The sequence below is a fragment of the Lepisma saccharinum genome, chromosome 18, assembly GCF_977018435.1.
Source record: "Lepisma saccharinum chromosome 18, izLepSacc3.1, whole genome shotgun sequence".
Lineage (NCBI taxonomy): Eukaryota > Metazoa > Arthropoda > Insecta > Zygentoma > Lepismatidae > Lepisma > Lepisma saccharinum.
Genome location: NC_139246.1, coordinates 20,556,964 through 20,574,023, shown reverse-complemented (window position 1 = coordinate 20,574,023; position 17,060 = coordinate 20,556,964). Strand labels below are relative to the sequence as shown.

The 17,060-nt window shown below is 38.8% G+C and overlaps 1 protein-coding gene across 2 annotated transcripts in view; it reads left to right on the top strand.

Moving 5' to 3' along the window:
• The window catches only part of Fancd2 (Fanconi anemia complementation group D2), a 218,121-nt gene that overhangs the window by 80,504 nt on the left and 120,557 nt on the right, over positions 1-17,060 (top strand). For both annotated transcript variants that reach the window (XM_083140290.1, XM_083140292.1), the window contains exon 14: positions 12,495-12,568. In XM_083140290.1, the coding sequence (XP_082996416.1) occupies positions 12,495-12,568 (74 nt within the window). The remainder of the gene's footprint in view (positions 1-12,494; positions 12,569-17,060) is intronic.

The following is a 17,060-nucleotide window of genomic DNA, read 5'->3' as shown; positions in this document are numbered from 1 at the left end:
AGTTCAGCAGTGTAATGTGTTGTAAAGTATCGGACTAATTATCCATGTAGCGTCGATGAGTGTCAGAATCCAAAAGAGCGCGAGCTCCGGGACGGAGCTTGCTTTTATCATTCTAGGCGTCGAAAGGTTGTTAAACCTTTCGAACGCGGTAGATCCTGTTTAGATCCACGCGTTTGCCTTTCCAGTTCCTTGTTTAACGGAAGTTACAAGATAGCGCATTCTTGAGATCGCTCGCTGGTCGGACAAGTCCAGGAAATAAACAAGTGTGAAACTTAATATTTTAAGACTACCTAAATGTTTGAACCCGACTTAATTCCGCAAAATAAATGTTAAATCACACACCTGGGAGAGTTAGCTAGTCTCCACTTGTCCTAGATTTCAAACTAGCTTAGAACATTTAAGGGACTAAAGCAAATTTAGAAGGGGGCTGTACCACAAAGCCCTCCTTTGGCTACGTGACTGTTCCTTGCGATACTCGCGGGCGCCGTACTGTGTTTGTGCATACTTCCTATGTGTTCTACAACTATATACTGTTTTCCTAACACTAAACTAATATTTCAAGCAATTCTAATTCATAATAATTTTGTTCAACGTTGCTGCAAATGATTTCACTAATGGAATTCTGGTTCTTTTATATTAACAAATAGTGGTTGTTGTACAGATGTAATTTTCATATATAAGAATATAAAATATTGCAATGTTAATTCATGTGATGACGATGAATTGTTGTAATTACATTGTATAAACCAAAATAAAGTAATCGAATCATCAATCAATCTACAAAATATTTACTTCACGTTAGCATTTAGTTCGATCCCGGGATCGAACCCGGGACCTTTATCATGGTAATCAGACGCGTTACCGACTGAGCTACCGCAGCCAGTCCTATATAAAATGAGTAGGCATAATTAATAATAGTCGTTAAGTTAATACTGGCTATGATTTGATTAGGATGATTACACATATCTTTCAGATATCTGTATTTAAACTGACTCGCAAAATCGGTTTAGCATGATTATTCTTTGGCATCTGTTGAACATCGAAAACTGGGAACATTCAAAATTGTTCGACCATTTCTTACATTAATAATCAACTAGTCTGAAATGTGCCTTCCTACAATACCAATGTCAAGTAATAACAAGGAGACAAAAACTGTCATCTTATATATATATCTCTGTGTGTGTGTGTGTGTGTGTGTGTGTGTGTGTGTGTGTGTGTGTGTGTGTGTGTGTGTGTGTGTGTGTGTGTGTGTGTGTGTGTGTGTGTGTGTGTGTGTGTGTGTGTGTGTGTGTGTGTGTGTGTGTGTGTGTGTGTGTGTGTGTGTGTGTGTGTGTGTGTGTGTGTGTGTGTGTGTGTGTGTGTGTGTGTGTGTGTGTGTGTGTGTGTGTGTGTGTGTGTGTGTGTGTGTGTGTGTGTGTGTGTGTGTGTGTGTGTGTGTGTGTGTGTGTGTGTGTGTGTGTGTGTGTGTGTGTGTGTGTGTGTGTGTGTGTGTGTGTGTGTGTGTGTGTGTGTGTGTGTGTGTGTGTGTGTGTGTGTGTGTGTGTGTGTGTGTGTGTGTGTGTGTGTGTGTGTGTGTGTGTGTGTGTGTGTGTGTGTGTAATATCTTGTGTAGTAGTAGTTGTGCATTTGTGTTTTATCTTGTGTAGTTGTTGTTATGTGTTTGTGTGTCTTGTGCAGTAGTTGTGCTGTGTAGTGTTTTTGGGTTTGTCTTGTGTAGTAGTTGTAGTGCCTAGTGTGTTTGTGTTTATTTTGTGTAGTAGTTATGCTGTATAATGTGTTTCTGTTTGTCTTGTGTAGTATCGGTGGTGTGTGTGTGTATGTATGTGTCTTGTGTTGAGTTGTGCTGTCTAGTATGTATGTGTAGTAGTTGTGCTGTCTAGTATGTTGGTTTTGTCTTGCGTAGTAGTTGTGCTGTCTAATTTGTTTGTGTTTGTCTTGTGTAGTAGTTGTGGTGTGTTTGTGTTTATATTTTGTTGTAGTTGTGATGTGTTTGTGTGTGTCTTGTGTAGTAGTTGTGCTGTCTAATGTGTTTGTGTTCGTCTTGTGTAGTAATTGTGCTGTCTAATGTGTTTGTGTTCGTCTTGTGTAGTAGTTCCTCCATTCATATTGGGGGTTAGGCGTAGAGCTGACAACTCTGCACTGTAAAAACACATGTCAAGAAACAACAATATAAGGCCATGGATGTTCCCAAGGTAAAATATTCCGGAGGTAAAATAGTCCCCCGTTCGGATCTCCGGGTGGGGACTACTTTGGGAGGTCTCTGGACTAAGGATAAGATCTACGTTAGGAAGAAGGATATTAAATTAGGCACCTGGAATGTTCTGAGCCTTTACCGGCCTGGGGCATTTCAGTGTACAGTTAATGAGATAGTGAAGTATAAATTAGATGTAGTAGCTGTCCAGGAAGTTAGGTGGCCAGGAGAAGGGAATTGTAAAACTAAAAATTATACTTTTTTCTATGGTGGTACTGAAAATCATAATTTTGGAACAGGCTTTTTCATAAATAATAGAATTATATCGGCTCTTAAAACAGTAGAATTTATTAATGACAGGATATCATATGCAGTTTTACAGGGTAGGTGGTGTAAAATTATTTTAATAAACATACATGCACCAACGGAAGATAAAGATGATAATACTAAAGATGATTTTTATGCAGAGTTAGAACAGGTCTTTGATAAATTTTCTCAGTATGATATGAAAATTCTGTTAGGTGACTGTAATGCACAAATTGGCAAAGAAGAGACATTTAAACCCACGATTGGTAAAGAAAGTCTTCATGAATTAAGTAATGATAATGGTATAAGATTGATTACTTTTGCAACCTCAAAGAATTTAATTGTGAAAAGTACCACTTTTAAGCATAAAGATATCCATAAATATACCTGGTCTTCTCCAGATGGTAAAACTCACAATCAGATAGATCATATTCTCATTGATAAGAGAAGGCATACTAGTATAATTGACGTTCGTACACATAGAGGTGCTGACTGTGCTAGTGACCATTATTTAGTAATTGCTAAATTAAGAGAAAGACTCTCAGTGATAAATCATAAGCAACAAAATCTAAAAGTTATAAAATTTGATACAGGAAAGTTTACTGATGAAAGAATTAAGAAAGATTACCAAATTAAACTGTCAAATAGATTTGATGTTTTGCAGGATTTAAATGATGATGAAAATATAAATGAAACAGACGTAAATAAGAATTGGGAGCACATACGTAATGCAATAGAATCAGCAGCTAAAGAAAGTATAGGATACCATAAACCGAGAAAAAGTAAGCCATGGTTTGATAATGAATGTCATAATCTAATAGAAATAAGAAATCAGGCTAGACTTAGGTGGTTAAATAACTCTGATGATACAAATCTAAACAATTATAATAGAATAAAGAGAGAAGTTAACCGCACGTTTAGAAGTAAAAAAAGATATTACTTGAAAACCAAAATTAACGAAATTGAAACAAACAGCAAAAATAAAAATATCAGAGATTTATATAAAGGTGTAAATGAATTTAGAAAGGGGTGGCAACCTAAAGTAAACTTGATAAAAGATAAAGACGGTGATTTTCTAGCTGACCCAAGTGATATTCTAAATAGATGGAAGAACTACTTTAATGACCTTTTAAATGTCCATGTAGGAGATAAATCAGAAGTGAATGAAGTACACACAGCAGAACCTTTAGTTCCAGAACCCAACTTGACTGAAGTTAAAGATGCTATTAAAAGGCTAAAGAATAACAAAGCACCTGGCATTGATTTAATACCAGCTGAGTTAATTAAATATGGTGGAAATTCATTAATGTATCAAATTCATAAATTAATCTGTTTAATATGGAATAAAGAAGAAATCCCTCAACAGTGGAAAGAATCCATAATTGTTCCTGTGTTTAAAAAAGGTGATAAAATGAACTGCAATAATTACCGTGGAATTTCTCTACTCTCAACAACATATAAAATATTATCTAACATTCTTTTAACAAGACTAACCCCATATGCTAATGAAATTATAGGTGATTATCAATGTGGATTTAAACGTAACAGATCAACTACAGATCAAATTTTTCACATCAGACAGACACTTGAAAAAAAGTGGGAATATAATCAAAATGTCCATCAGCTATTCATTGATTTCAAAAAAGCATATGATTCAGTCAAAAGAGATAAACTATATAATATATTAGTTGAGTTTGGAATACCTAAGAAGCTTGTTAGTATGATAAAAATATGCACCAGTGAAACAGAAAGTAAAATTCGTGTGGGTATTAATATGTCTGACAAATTTACAATTCATGATGGGTTAAAACAAGGAGATGCATTATCTCCATTGCTCTTTAATTTTGCCTTAGAATATGCTGTTAGGAAGGTAAAAGAAACTAAAGAAGGACTAAAATTAAATGGTGTGACTCAGTTGTTAGCATATGCAGATGATGTAGACTTACTGGGGGATGATGTGAATACAATTAAGAATAATGCTAAAATATTTTTCAAAACTGCTAAAGAGATAGGTTTGGAAGTTAACAAAGAGAAAACTAAATATATGCTTACAGGCCGAAACCAAGTGTTAGGTAATAATCAAAATCTAATTAATGATAACAACTCGTTTGAACCAGTTTCCAAATTCAAATACTTAGGAGTAATATTAACAAATGAAAATTATATTAAAGAGGAAATAAAAAGTAGGCTTAATTCAGGAAATGCATGTTACTTCTCTCTTCATAAACTTTTGTCTTCTCGTTTAATATCTAAGAAACTGAAAGTTAAAATATACAAAACAGTAATTTTGCCTGTAGTATTATATGCATGTGAAACTTGGTCCCTTACATTGAAAGAGGAACATAAATTGAGAGTATTTGAAAATAAGATCCTTAGGAAAATATTTGGACCTAAAAGGGATGAGGAGACAGGTGAGTGGAGAAGGTTACATAATTTAGAACTACATAATTTGTATTCATGTCCAGATATTATTAGAATAATTAAATCAAGAAGACTTAGGTGGGCAGGCCATGTGGCACGAATGGGAGAGGAACGAGGAGTTTACAGGATTCTTGTTGGGAAACCTGATGGTAAGAGACCTGTAGGAAGGCCAAGACGAAGATGGAGGGACAACGTTGAGATGGACCTAAGGGAAATCGGTAGGGATGGAAAAGAGTATATAGAACTTGCTCAAAATAGGGACAGATGGAAGGCCTGTGTTGCTGCAGCCATGAACCTTCGGGTTTAAGAAGGCTAGAGAGTTAGTTAGTAGTTAGTTGAATATTAACATGACGAGGTTTTCTCGGTTTAATAATCTCCATATCTCTACATTCCCCTTGTTGAAATAATCGAACCACTCTGTGATGGTCGACTACCTCGTCCGGAGTAGGTTATATTTAAAAATTATGATTTATTAACATATCAAACTCATAGAAAACCAATACAGCAAGTCAATCACCAGAAGATTCACATCACCATAAAAAAAAATTGAAATCACCAGAATAGTCATATCATCAAAAATAACGTAGCACCAAACACCGTTGAGAAAAATATAAAAACACGTAGAGAAGAAAAAAATGAAAACTGTAGGTTATAGCCTCTTATAAACTCAAAAAGTGCGAGCACAATAACTAAGTTCTGAGGCATGGGTATAAATAATTACATAAGTGTGACACTGAACCAGTTTTGAATGAATGATGACAACACGAGAATAAAAAAAAAAACACATGTCAGCACAGTGTGAAGAAACGCCGGAAACCGCACGCGGTTGTATTTACTGTTTGCTGAGTTCATAGTACACTCGGCATAACACACACGATGCTGGGGCGGAGCCTTGAGGTGAGTTGCCATGGCAACTCTGTAAACTTCATGTCGCCATAGGCTGGACATTCTTTGCAGCTGACGAAAAAAAAAACACAAAAGAAAGAGACGTATCTCTAATCTAGTATGGGCAGTACCCATGGGCACAAACTTTTGGCACTGTAAAGGACATGCGTGTGTATTAATTGCGCGTGCCTGACGGTAGTTGAAGTGGCTGAGCACCGGAACACTTTTAGCCGATGAAAAATAACATTAAGTATCATGTGTCGTCAGTAAACACGGGCAGTACGCACGGAGTGGGCGGGGCCTTGTCGATGTAGATCGCCGTGACGTCATGGTAGGGCGGTCTGGAAGTCAAGTTTGCGATGGCGCTTTGGGTCAAGAGACGTCCTGAGTAAAGCGCTCCACATCTGGGTCGCGGCCTGGGAGATGGAAAATCAGCCATGTGGTCCAGACGGGAATGGGTCCTTTGGTGCTGGAACTCCACAAAATCGTTGTCGGTCTCTGCGATGAGCCTAGGTCTGTCGCTCGATGGTACAAGCCGGTGGTCGTCATGGGTCCGGTAACATCCGTGGCGATGAGAATGAAACAAGCGCAAAAAAGGGAAAAATTAGGAAAAAGCAAAAGGTAGTGGAGCAGATTTACAATAAATGATGACGGGTTATAAAATCAATTGAAAAAGGACTTTCAGTTAAAACTGGTGAATTATTTTGGGGGGGATGGGAGGTAATATCTAATTTGAATGACGGCAAAGGGGCGTTGTTACTGATATGACGTAGAGTTTTTAAGGGGGCCTGTTTATGATTAACAGGTTTACCTGAAGAAAAGTTCGCCGGGGCAACGGGGGGGAATAGGTGGAATAATCGGCCTAGCCGGGAATGAAATGAGAAAAGAAAGGAGAATTCAGCGATAATAGAACGAACTAAGTGATTACGAGACATTTCCTTCAGTAATATGTGTAAATGTCGTTTATAAAAGCAATTGCAAGAATTTTTACGTGTATTGTGGACAAAGGTTTAAGCGCCTTCGATTCGCTGCTAAAAAAAAAAAATTGAAAAAGAAGTAAAAAAAAAAAGAGTAAGTAATAGATTTGTGTAAGAGTTCGTTGAAAAATACAGTAGATTGTAATTTCATGGGATATGAGCTATACCATGTTGTATGCTATCAATATTGGAACTATAATATTAAAGGAGAGAGTGGGAACATTTGCCTATATTTATTATATGCTTTGTTAACATATTTAGTGCATTGCAGCTTTCAAAGAAGCAGTTCGCGTTACACCTGAGCGTAAATAAAAATTGCTATGGCCAAAAAGCCAAAAGTTCAAGCAAGTTCTATGCAGTTCATTTGTTCTTTAAATCATTGATCTTGTTCTATCTTAGTTCTTTCTCTTTTTATGTCTTTGTACTTTTTCTTCATTTGAGCGTATATGTACCAGCAAATGGGGAAAAAAAAAATATTTGCTATTTAGAATCATAAACTCACTAAGTACTTATTAGTCAAATCAGCTAAGTGATATGTTCTGACTATTACCATGCGTTTAAACGCAAATTATAAAATAACATTAAAATATCTGTAAAAAAATTAATTATTAGGCAAAAGATGTATTATAAATGTGCCGACGATTGAGATAGCATTCTGTAATCCTGATCTTGTTAAAAAAAATAAAAAGGAGTTCGTTCTAACGCAGAAATGCAGTGCGAGCACGGGAAGTGGAAAGAGGGGGTGGGGAGTCGATGAGCGTGAGAAAATGCTGGATCATGGGATGCTAGCATGTGCAATGTACGCAACGAGGAGCGAGGAGGCTAAAGCGAGTGATAACAGAGTGGAGTGTTAATGAATGTTAACGTATATGTTAGTGGGGTTTTTATGGCACTAGTCGTAGCGGGCTTTGAGTCTAGAAATAGTAATAGTGTCAGTCTTTTGTTTATTCCTGCCGTCGATGAAAGTTACTTCGTAGGAATTCTCATTAACTTTGCGAAGAATAGTTCCTTTATACTTATAAGAGGACGCAAATGCTTTTGACACACCTGGAGTTGGAGTTGCATCTAGAATCCATACATGTTGTCCTGGTGAGTACTGTATTTGTCTAGAAGTGCGCTCTGTGTACTTTTTCTGCTGTTCGTAACGCTTGTGCAAGTTGTCATGTGCTGTCTTACGTATGGAAGTCAGGAGTTCAAGTCTCTGTGCGTTCGTCTGGGAGACATTGTCGGGGTTCGAAGGAAGGACTGCGTCAGCTAAGATCCTTGGGTTGTAGCCAAACAAAGTAAAATACGGGCTTTGGAGGGATCCAGAATGGATTGTAACGTTGTGGCTTGTAAAAACATTTATCGCTCTCGTGATTGTAACGACCACAAAACCTGCAGGCTGAGGTATTTGCATCGTCGCGATTAGCCTGATCTCGACGTTGAAACCTCTTGTCTTACCTCTGAACTGGCCTCGAGAGTTCGATCGAAAGTTACCTCTGTGATTAGCTCTATTATTATTATTCCTGTAAGAAGAGGAGTTATTATTCCCCTTGTTGAAATCTCTGTTCTGTGCGTTTTGATTAGCTGTTTTCGCAAATTCCAACACATTTGAACAAAAATTAAAAAGAGAACTTGCGTTCATCTGTTCTTCCGAAAAGAGGGATATTTTCGACATTTGTGACGAAAGTTTATTTATTTCATCACCAGAGGCAGCATTTTGAGCGTGTTCCACTCTGGCTACGGCTGGTGTCGCCGCGCAGCGGGCACTATCAGAACTCGGTACATGATACATTCCTTGATACATTGCGTGGGAATTATTTACGGGTGCGGGATTGGATTGTAGACTTTGGACTTGATGAGTCGATGGTGGGAGAAAAGGAGATGGATACTGGTTGTATGATACAAATTGCTGACTCGGGTTGAGTGGATTACTGGGGAGGGGGGAGTAGACCTGTGCATGCGAACAGCTGTGAAGTGGTGTCGGGGTGAATGTCTGAGGCAAGCTTGCCTGAGCAATTGCCTGATCTATTTCCAATTTCTCCTCCAACATACGTGAATTAATTAATGACTGCTGGCGTTCAAAATTCTGTAGGTGGGCAATTAATTCTTCTGTTTTGGCAAAATGCTTGTTGGTTAAACAGCCAATGTACTTGGCTCGCAGTCCTGTGATGATATAAGAGAGCGTTTGTTCTTCAGTGGCGTTCGGGAAGTATTGCTGGACTAATGCCTTTTTAGCAATAACATAGGTATGGATGGGTTCGGTTATCATTTGCTTCTTTGCAAGTATTATCTGTACAGGATCTGCTGATAGATACGATCCCTTAAATAAAGTGCTTAGCTCGTTCTTGATATGGGTGTATGTCAAGTCTACAAAATTGGGTCGTTTCTGTATGTCATGAAAATAAGTTAAAGCGGTGTCCGTCAAAAATAAAGGTAACATCTCTTTACGCTTAGCTTCCGACCATCCTGCGGCGTGTGCTACATTTTGGAACTTGAGGAAAAATGAGTCAATGTCCTTAGGGTCATTTCCGCTAAATGGTGCCAGGTATAATGCAGTGGGGATTGGGGTGGCCATGTTAGTCGTGGGAATTTCTACAGTTAAGTGATCAGAGTTATTAGTACCTTTAGAGGGAGTAGGAACTTCACCTGGAGTACTTGCTAAGGGCTGGGGTTGGTTTCTGTTGGGTGTTTGCAGTCCAAGGACAAATTGAGGGTAATTTCTATTAGCAGACCTTAACCGTGTTAGTGGAGGGGAGGGAATTGGGGATAAAGGTCGTGAATTTATTGGATTTGCCGTGATTGCAGTTGCTAACTCTATGATTTGGTCGAGGGAGGAATCTAGGTGTTCGTGCAACGCTATCTGTGACGTATTCATAAACGAAGGTTCGTCGTGCTGACCAAAGAACAAATGAAAGTATGGGTATACAGTTATTTATGTCATGAATATATCGCTGGTCAAATAAGTATAAGCAAGTGTTCTCATTCCTGTGTGAATGATGCTTGAATACGTGTTATGCAGAAGAACTAGATTTTGTTGAAAGGGGGGGGGGGACTCGGCAAAAAGAAAAAGAGGGGTTGTTTTCCATAGGGTAATACACAAAATTGTCACTGGGTCTGACGCATCTTAAGCGTACTGTGGGAGTATGGGTTGGAATTACTAAAAATTTACTTTAAAAAAATGCTCCCAAAGTGGGTGGGAGGGGCGGGGAGATTAATTTAATGTAAAGCAATTCGTACAGGAGGGTACTTAATTGCAAAAAGGGCCTGAAGCACCTCCACCATGTTGTAACCCCGTTTACCTGGGGTTAGAGGTCACAGGGAAGTTTCATTTAAACATTTAGGTAGAGCTTAATAATATCTGTGACTGAACCTGCTCCGATTAGGAGGGTAGAGATATGGAAAGTTGGTGTAAAGGTTATTCACGCTTGTTCATACCTGGTAGGTGTGTGTGTTGTCTTGTCCTGATGCTCCTTGCAGACCGAATCGTGACAGTTGCCAAGGTTCTATCCAGCGACCCTCAGCTCACCAAACCGAGCAATCCCTTGCGCCTTGTAGCATGCTAGGCAGCGGTAACTCCGTGTTCCATCGTCGTAGTTCAGCAGTGTAATGTGTTGTAAAGTATCGGACTAATTATTCATGTAGCGTCGATGAGTGTCAGAATCCAAAAGAGCGCGAGCTCCGGGACGGAGCTTGCTTTTATCATTCTAGGCGTCGAAAGGTTGTTAAACCTTTCGAACGCGGTAGATCCTGTTTAGATCCACGCGTTTGCCTTTCCAGTTCCTTGTTTTACGGAAGTTACAAGTTAGCGCATTCTTGAGATCGCTCGCTGGTCGGACAAGTCCAGGAAATAAACAAGTGTGAATATTAACATGACGAGGTTTTCTCGGTTTAATAATCTCCATATCTCTACAATATATATATATATATATAAATTTTGGGTTTGGTGTCCATTCCTACATTGAGAATTGTGATTTATTTATTTGTAGCACATGAATGGTTCTGAATTATGTTATTTTGAGCTTTGTGTGCCTTTTGTTCCAGCACCACTCTGAGTGTTCAAGATGTTTATTCTTGTGTCATGTGCAAAATAAAAGTTACAGTTTTGCTTATTAGAAGGCACCGAGCAGAAGGTTGTTTTAACTCATGTTTTTCTTTCTGGAGATCAAATTTCGGTATCGTCAAATCAGAACAGCCTTTGCGAGACTGCAAATTCAAAAACCACTGGTATTTTTCTCCTTCGTGCTGGATGAGTCATTGTTGCTATCAGCAAGCAACAGCATTCCAGATGCTAGATGAAAGGCTGGTGCCATCTGCGGTCTAAAAACAATGAGACCGGCTTGAAATTAGAGGAACATGTGGCAGAAGAGAGTAAATCCTCGGCATTTTAAAGATCACGTGATTGCAGAAGGCAGAACTTTTATCAGAAGTGTTTATTGTGGGTGGCACAAGTGCTTTTGAAATAAGATGTTTTTTGAAAACATTTTTGACTTGGGGGGGAGGGGGGGTTGTACCATAATGCGATACTTTGAAGGAGAAATAAACAACTACCATTGTCTACAGTAAACAATTTTCCTTCTATGATTTTTTTTTGTGTAGTACTGCACATCTGAAAAGAACATGCCTCCTGTCCTGTGATGCTTACAGCCGGGAGAAGACCTATCTAATAAGCATCAAAGTGCCTGGATTCTTGCATTAATCAAAATGTGCAAATTCCCCCTGTGTGATGCACAAATAATGATTTTAATACCCAGTCAATAAACAGGGTGGCTACTCACCAGCAATTCCATGGATTCCGGGAATAATGCGTGAATTATTGGCTCTGGGAATTATGCGTGAATTATTCTCCGTAGATATGAAAAATTGCAACTTTTATTAATTCAAATCCCATTGAATTCCTACATATTTATAATTGCCCCGATGCAAGTTTTTCACAGTTAAACATTTATTTTTATCGAGGAAGTAAAATGAAGCTACATGGAAAATGAAACAGAATTAATTATCTCAATCCGTTTACTTTGTTAGTGTCTCAATCTATCTCACAAATTAAGAATCATTGCAAGATAAGATATCTTGAAGTTTGTTAGGTAAATTTGAGTTTGAAATTCTTGTACAATTAACAATTTTTCGTATATTAGCATATCCCGTGAAATTTGTGACTTGTGTTTGTAGTCTATGAGTGTGTGAAAATATCAAATGGAAACCCCACACTTAAAATTAAACATTTTAAATATATGTACAGTTTAATTGAATTGAAGTAGAATTTGGGAATGCATTGCAATCACACAGATACTACAGTGTGGCCAGAAAGTCCCTTTACACCTGAACTAAATGCATGTAACAATGTAAGATATTTAAGATTTTTACCTCCCATCCTGATCATTGATATGGCAGCAGTGCTCCTCACATGAATTGCCACGTGACTGCCCGCGGAGGGAGAATAAAGTCTGTGCGTTGACCACTTCATTGTCGTGCCTTTCCGTGTTTGGTGAACAACAATGGCAGATACCAGTGACTTCACTTTGGAGGAGTGCACATATGGATGTTTTGGACAACTAACTGTAAATATTATTAATGTAGGGATGAAATAAATGTAGGTGTAAAGGGACTTTCTGGCCACCCGTATATTATGGGTGGCGAAAAGCGGTAATACTTAAGGTTGAAATAGAGAAAACATCTACTTGACCGTCAATGTAAAGTTCAGGTATAAACCATTATTGTTATATTTACAGGAGTGGATAGCTGAGGCTCTAACATCACAGTTTCAGGAAGCATTTGTTATAGAACTGGATCAAGTACAAAAACGGTAAGTAGAAAGTAACTTGGAATTTTAAAAGGTTTATCTGCAGTTTTTGAACTGAGTTTCTGTTTTACAAATAACTAAGATTATGTATTGACTGTTTCTGCAGAATTTCTGTTGTAGAAACATTCATTTTCACCATATTCTTACCTGTATTAAAATTAGTTTAAAAACACAACAAACTACAATATGTAAATTATAATTAGACCAGATATTTAGGTTCTGAAAAGTGTGCTATTAGGTACCAAAAAAATAGGTTCTAAAACTCTTAAATTAGGCTCGAAAAGTCCTGATTTAGGTTCGAAAAAACTTAACATGGTTCAGAATTCCTGAAAAGTACTGATTAGGTACAATCGTTAAAAAAAAATCAAAAGAACAGTAAGAAATTTTAATAGTATATGTATAACAACCAAATATTAATTTTCTAACCAAATTTTCATTTGTATGCATCATTTTCAAAATTATCGACAAATATAAATATGGAGAAACTAGTACTCACTTTTATCCACGGATAAAAGTGAGTACTAGTTTCTCCGTATTTATATACTACCGCGTCTCTCTTATCCACAAGTAATTGTAATACTATACTTGTGCTGTTGGCAAAAATTACTTGTTGATATGAAGAATGAATTAAGAAGGTATAATTTGATGTACAAGGGTCGTTCAAGGTTGACCGGGATTTTCGTACGTAAAAAATCAATGAATAGCCGGATCATGATGAAACGTGCGGGTGACGTAATGTATTCCTTCGCGAGTAACTAGTGCCCGGCATGACGTATTTCGTGCATGTGCAGCAGTTGCAGCGAACATGGCGGCAAGCAGTGTGTCTGTGGCTGTGGAGCAGCGGTGTGTAATCAAATTTCTCGTGAAGGAGAAAGTGAAACCAGCTGAGATTTTCAGACGATTGCAAGCACAGTATGGTGAACAAACGAAGTCGCGGACAAGAGTGTACGAATGGTGTGAGAAGTTTCGCGAAGGACGGGAGCTGCTGACAAATGAAGCGTATGGACACATTCGCCTGACTGCAGTCACACCAGTGAATATCGCACGTGTTGAGCAAATGATTCTTGAGAACCAGCGAGTAACAGTGCGGGATATTGCTGCCGAGGTGAATATCAGTGTCGGGAGTGTTGAGACAATCATTCACGACCACTTACGCTTCCGCAAAATCTGTGCAAGGTGGGTTCCCCGCCAGCTGACATTCGATCAGAAGTGGACACGCAGGACGGTCTGTGAACAACTTCTGAATCGGTTTCGAGCAGAAGGTGATGAATTGTTGCAATCCATCATCACGTGTGATGAAACGTGTTTGCACAATTCAACCCCAGAGACCAAAAGACGCAGCATGGAGTGGGAAGAAATTCACGACAGACGAAACACTGCGGAGCGATGTCCTCCAGTGGCTACGACACCAACCAAGTTCTTTATACGCCAAAGGAATTCGGGAGCTGCCAGAACGATGGCAACGGTGCCTCGGCACGCATGGAGAATACTTTGAAAAACTGACATAGTTTGGTGTTTCTTCTGCTACCTATTTCCTCTGCAGAAATAAAAGTCCCGGTCAACCTTGAACGACCCTTGTACAAGTCACCGGGAATTTCTTGAATTCCGGGAATTATGCATGAATAATTGGCTCCAGGATTTCCGCTTGATTTTTTCTCCATAGATGTGAAAAATTGCAACTTTTATTAATCCTTAATAAAGTTACCCTTGAAAACCGGGAATTATACAGAATGTATCAAAAGTTGCACAACCCAAACTTTGAAAATTTATATCATGAAAACTGTAAGGGATATTTATACCGTTTTTTTTTTGCATTATAAAGCCTCATCCATTGAAATATTTTTCAATGCTTAACATTATCAATTTATTTCATACAGAAAATTGATTAAAGTAATAACTGGCAGAAGGCAGCATTAAAATTTTTCCAGAAATGCACTTTTGAGTGAGAAAATTATGTAAGAAATTATCGGAGAGTCATAATTAGATGTCTAATGAGTGATGCCATGCCAATCTGTCATTTGCAACAGAAAATGATCATTTAAAGTATTTGATGGATTTATGACTGGCTATTTTATGGATTTAGTGAAAAGTGCCATTTTTGGCACATATCTCCATAGCTGGCAACACTAGCAGGTCGAAATTTTATCACCAGACGCACGCAACATGTGCCTAAGTATTGACCATACCATGAAAAATCTTAAATCATGATTTTGTACCGAAATTGGACTCTTGAGAGAATCCTAGGCTTCCCCTGGCTACCCTATATTTTCTTCGCTCATGCTTCCCCACTACATTCCCTGGTTGATTCAGCATGGCATATTCATTGGAGCAGCGCACGTGCATTGTTGAAGAGTATTTTACTATCCATTCTTACACTCATGTGCAAGAGGTTTTCACAAAATGCCAAACTGATGCAAAAAATTGTGGCACCAGACATTTTGCTTTGTTTAGAGCTTTGAAGAAAACATCATGAACATTAAAGGCAGGGAAAAGGACAGAAAGTTTGTTTCAAACACGTTAGTCATTGAATTTGTTCGGTACCAAACTGAGCAAATACCTCTGTGTGATGTAAAAAGCCTGAAAAATGTTAGAAAATATATAGACATAAAAAAAATGTGTGATTTAGACTGATAAGCCTTAATAGGTTCTAACATGTTATTTTAGGAACTATAAAACTTCATCAGTTGTTCAGTTTTTAAGGAAACGCTGGGACATAACTTGTTATTTCTTATTTACCTGCAAAGGAAAAAATAGCTTAAAAACCTAATATCCGAGGTCTAATTATAATTGTATTCATTCAGCTGGTTTTAGGGTCTGATGATATGGTTGGTAAGTTTAAGAAATACCATTGCTTGAAATAGGATAATTAGTGTATTGTATGTTAGGTTTTGAATGATATTTTTAGGTGATTATAGTATTAATTATTCAACAAGGCTTGGACACTACGTACTACACAATATTGCAACTGATATTCATAAATTAAATACTTTGAAGTTAACTACTTCTGTTTTGTTATTTAACATCTAGTGGTTGCGGTAAACGTGGTTTAAAATTACTTACGTGAAATTTAGAAGATTTCGCACTTCCGCATTGCACAATTTAATGGTTCAATCCTATTAATTTCGAAGATCCACTGTCTTCATTCACAAAAGGGTACGGCGTTTGAAGCGGAGATGGTACCGCATCACTGTATTGTTTGTTCCCGGGCGGCGGTGGTTGCGATTTCTCCCGTTCGGCGGCACTGGCATGCACATCTTGGTTTGTGTCGTCTGCTTCCTGTTGTCCGGTGGCGTTGCCAGTTGGGGGTTGGGGGGGCTTGGCCGTGCTGCTCGGTAATGTGCCGTTCCTGTTCCCTGCGTGGCTGGAGGGGGGTCGAGTGTGTGCACAGCATCTTTTCTTTTTCGGGTTGGGGATCTTTCTGAGGACAGGGTGCCAAGTTGGGTGTGCCTGTCCATTGTCCAGGTTCAGTGCTGGTTTCTGCTGGATGATGGCATGGGTTTCTTTGATGGTGTTTTCTATGACAGAGCCGGTTGGGTGAAGTATGGATATGGAGGAGATGGTGTGGTTAGTGGAGTGGAGGTGTTGGGAGAGGCCTGATTTTGGTGTGTTGTTTTTGGCATCTTTTACATGTTCGTTAATCCGTTCTTGGATGGTGCGGATGGTTCTGCCAATGTAGGTGTTGTGGCATTGGCATGTGGTCTTGTAGACACCGGGGGATGCGAGTTTGGGTAAGAAAAGATGCTGTGCACACACTCGACCCCCCTCCAGCCACGTCGGAAACAGGAACTGCACATTACCAAGCAGCACGGCCCAGCCCCCCAACCCCCAACTGGCAATGCCACCAGACAACAGGAAGCAGACGACGCAAACCAAGATGCGCATGCCAGTGCCGCCGAATGGGAATAATTGCAACCACCGCCACCGGGGAACAAACAATGCAGTGACGCGGTACCATCTCCGCTTCAAACGCCGTACCCTTTTGTGAATGAAGACAGTGGATCTTCGAAATTAAAAGGATTGAACCATTAAATTGTGCAAGGCGGAAGTGCTCAATCTTCTAAATTTCACGTAAGTAATAACATCTCTAGGTTTATTGCAAAGATTGAAGTTACTCTGAATGAGAGAGGGATTTATGTAAACTAAGGAAGAAATTTGGTACTTTGCTGTGCAAAATGTTACTCATCCAATATGAATTTTTTAAGAATAAGTTTCAACAGTGATATCAGTATCAGTTCTGACATTAATATTTGAATGAAATTCAGCATTAGTGTGACATATTTTTATTCCTTGTAACATAAAACATAATAATATATAATAATAATAATTATCCGTTGCGCAACAGCCCATGAAGGGCCTAGGCATACCTACCGACTGCCGGTCTCCCTCCCACACTTTCCTTCGTCACCTCTAAGCATGAAGATCTTCAACCAGTATTGGAATAGTCGGGGGGTCAGCCCGACGTATTCCCAGCTGTTATAAGAGGTCTTCCCTACCG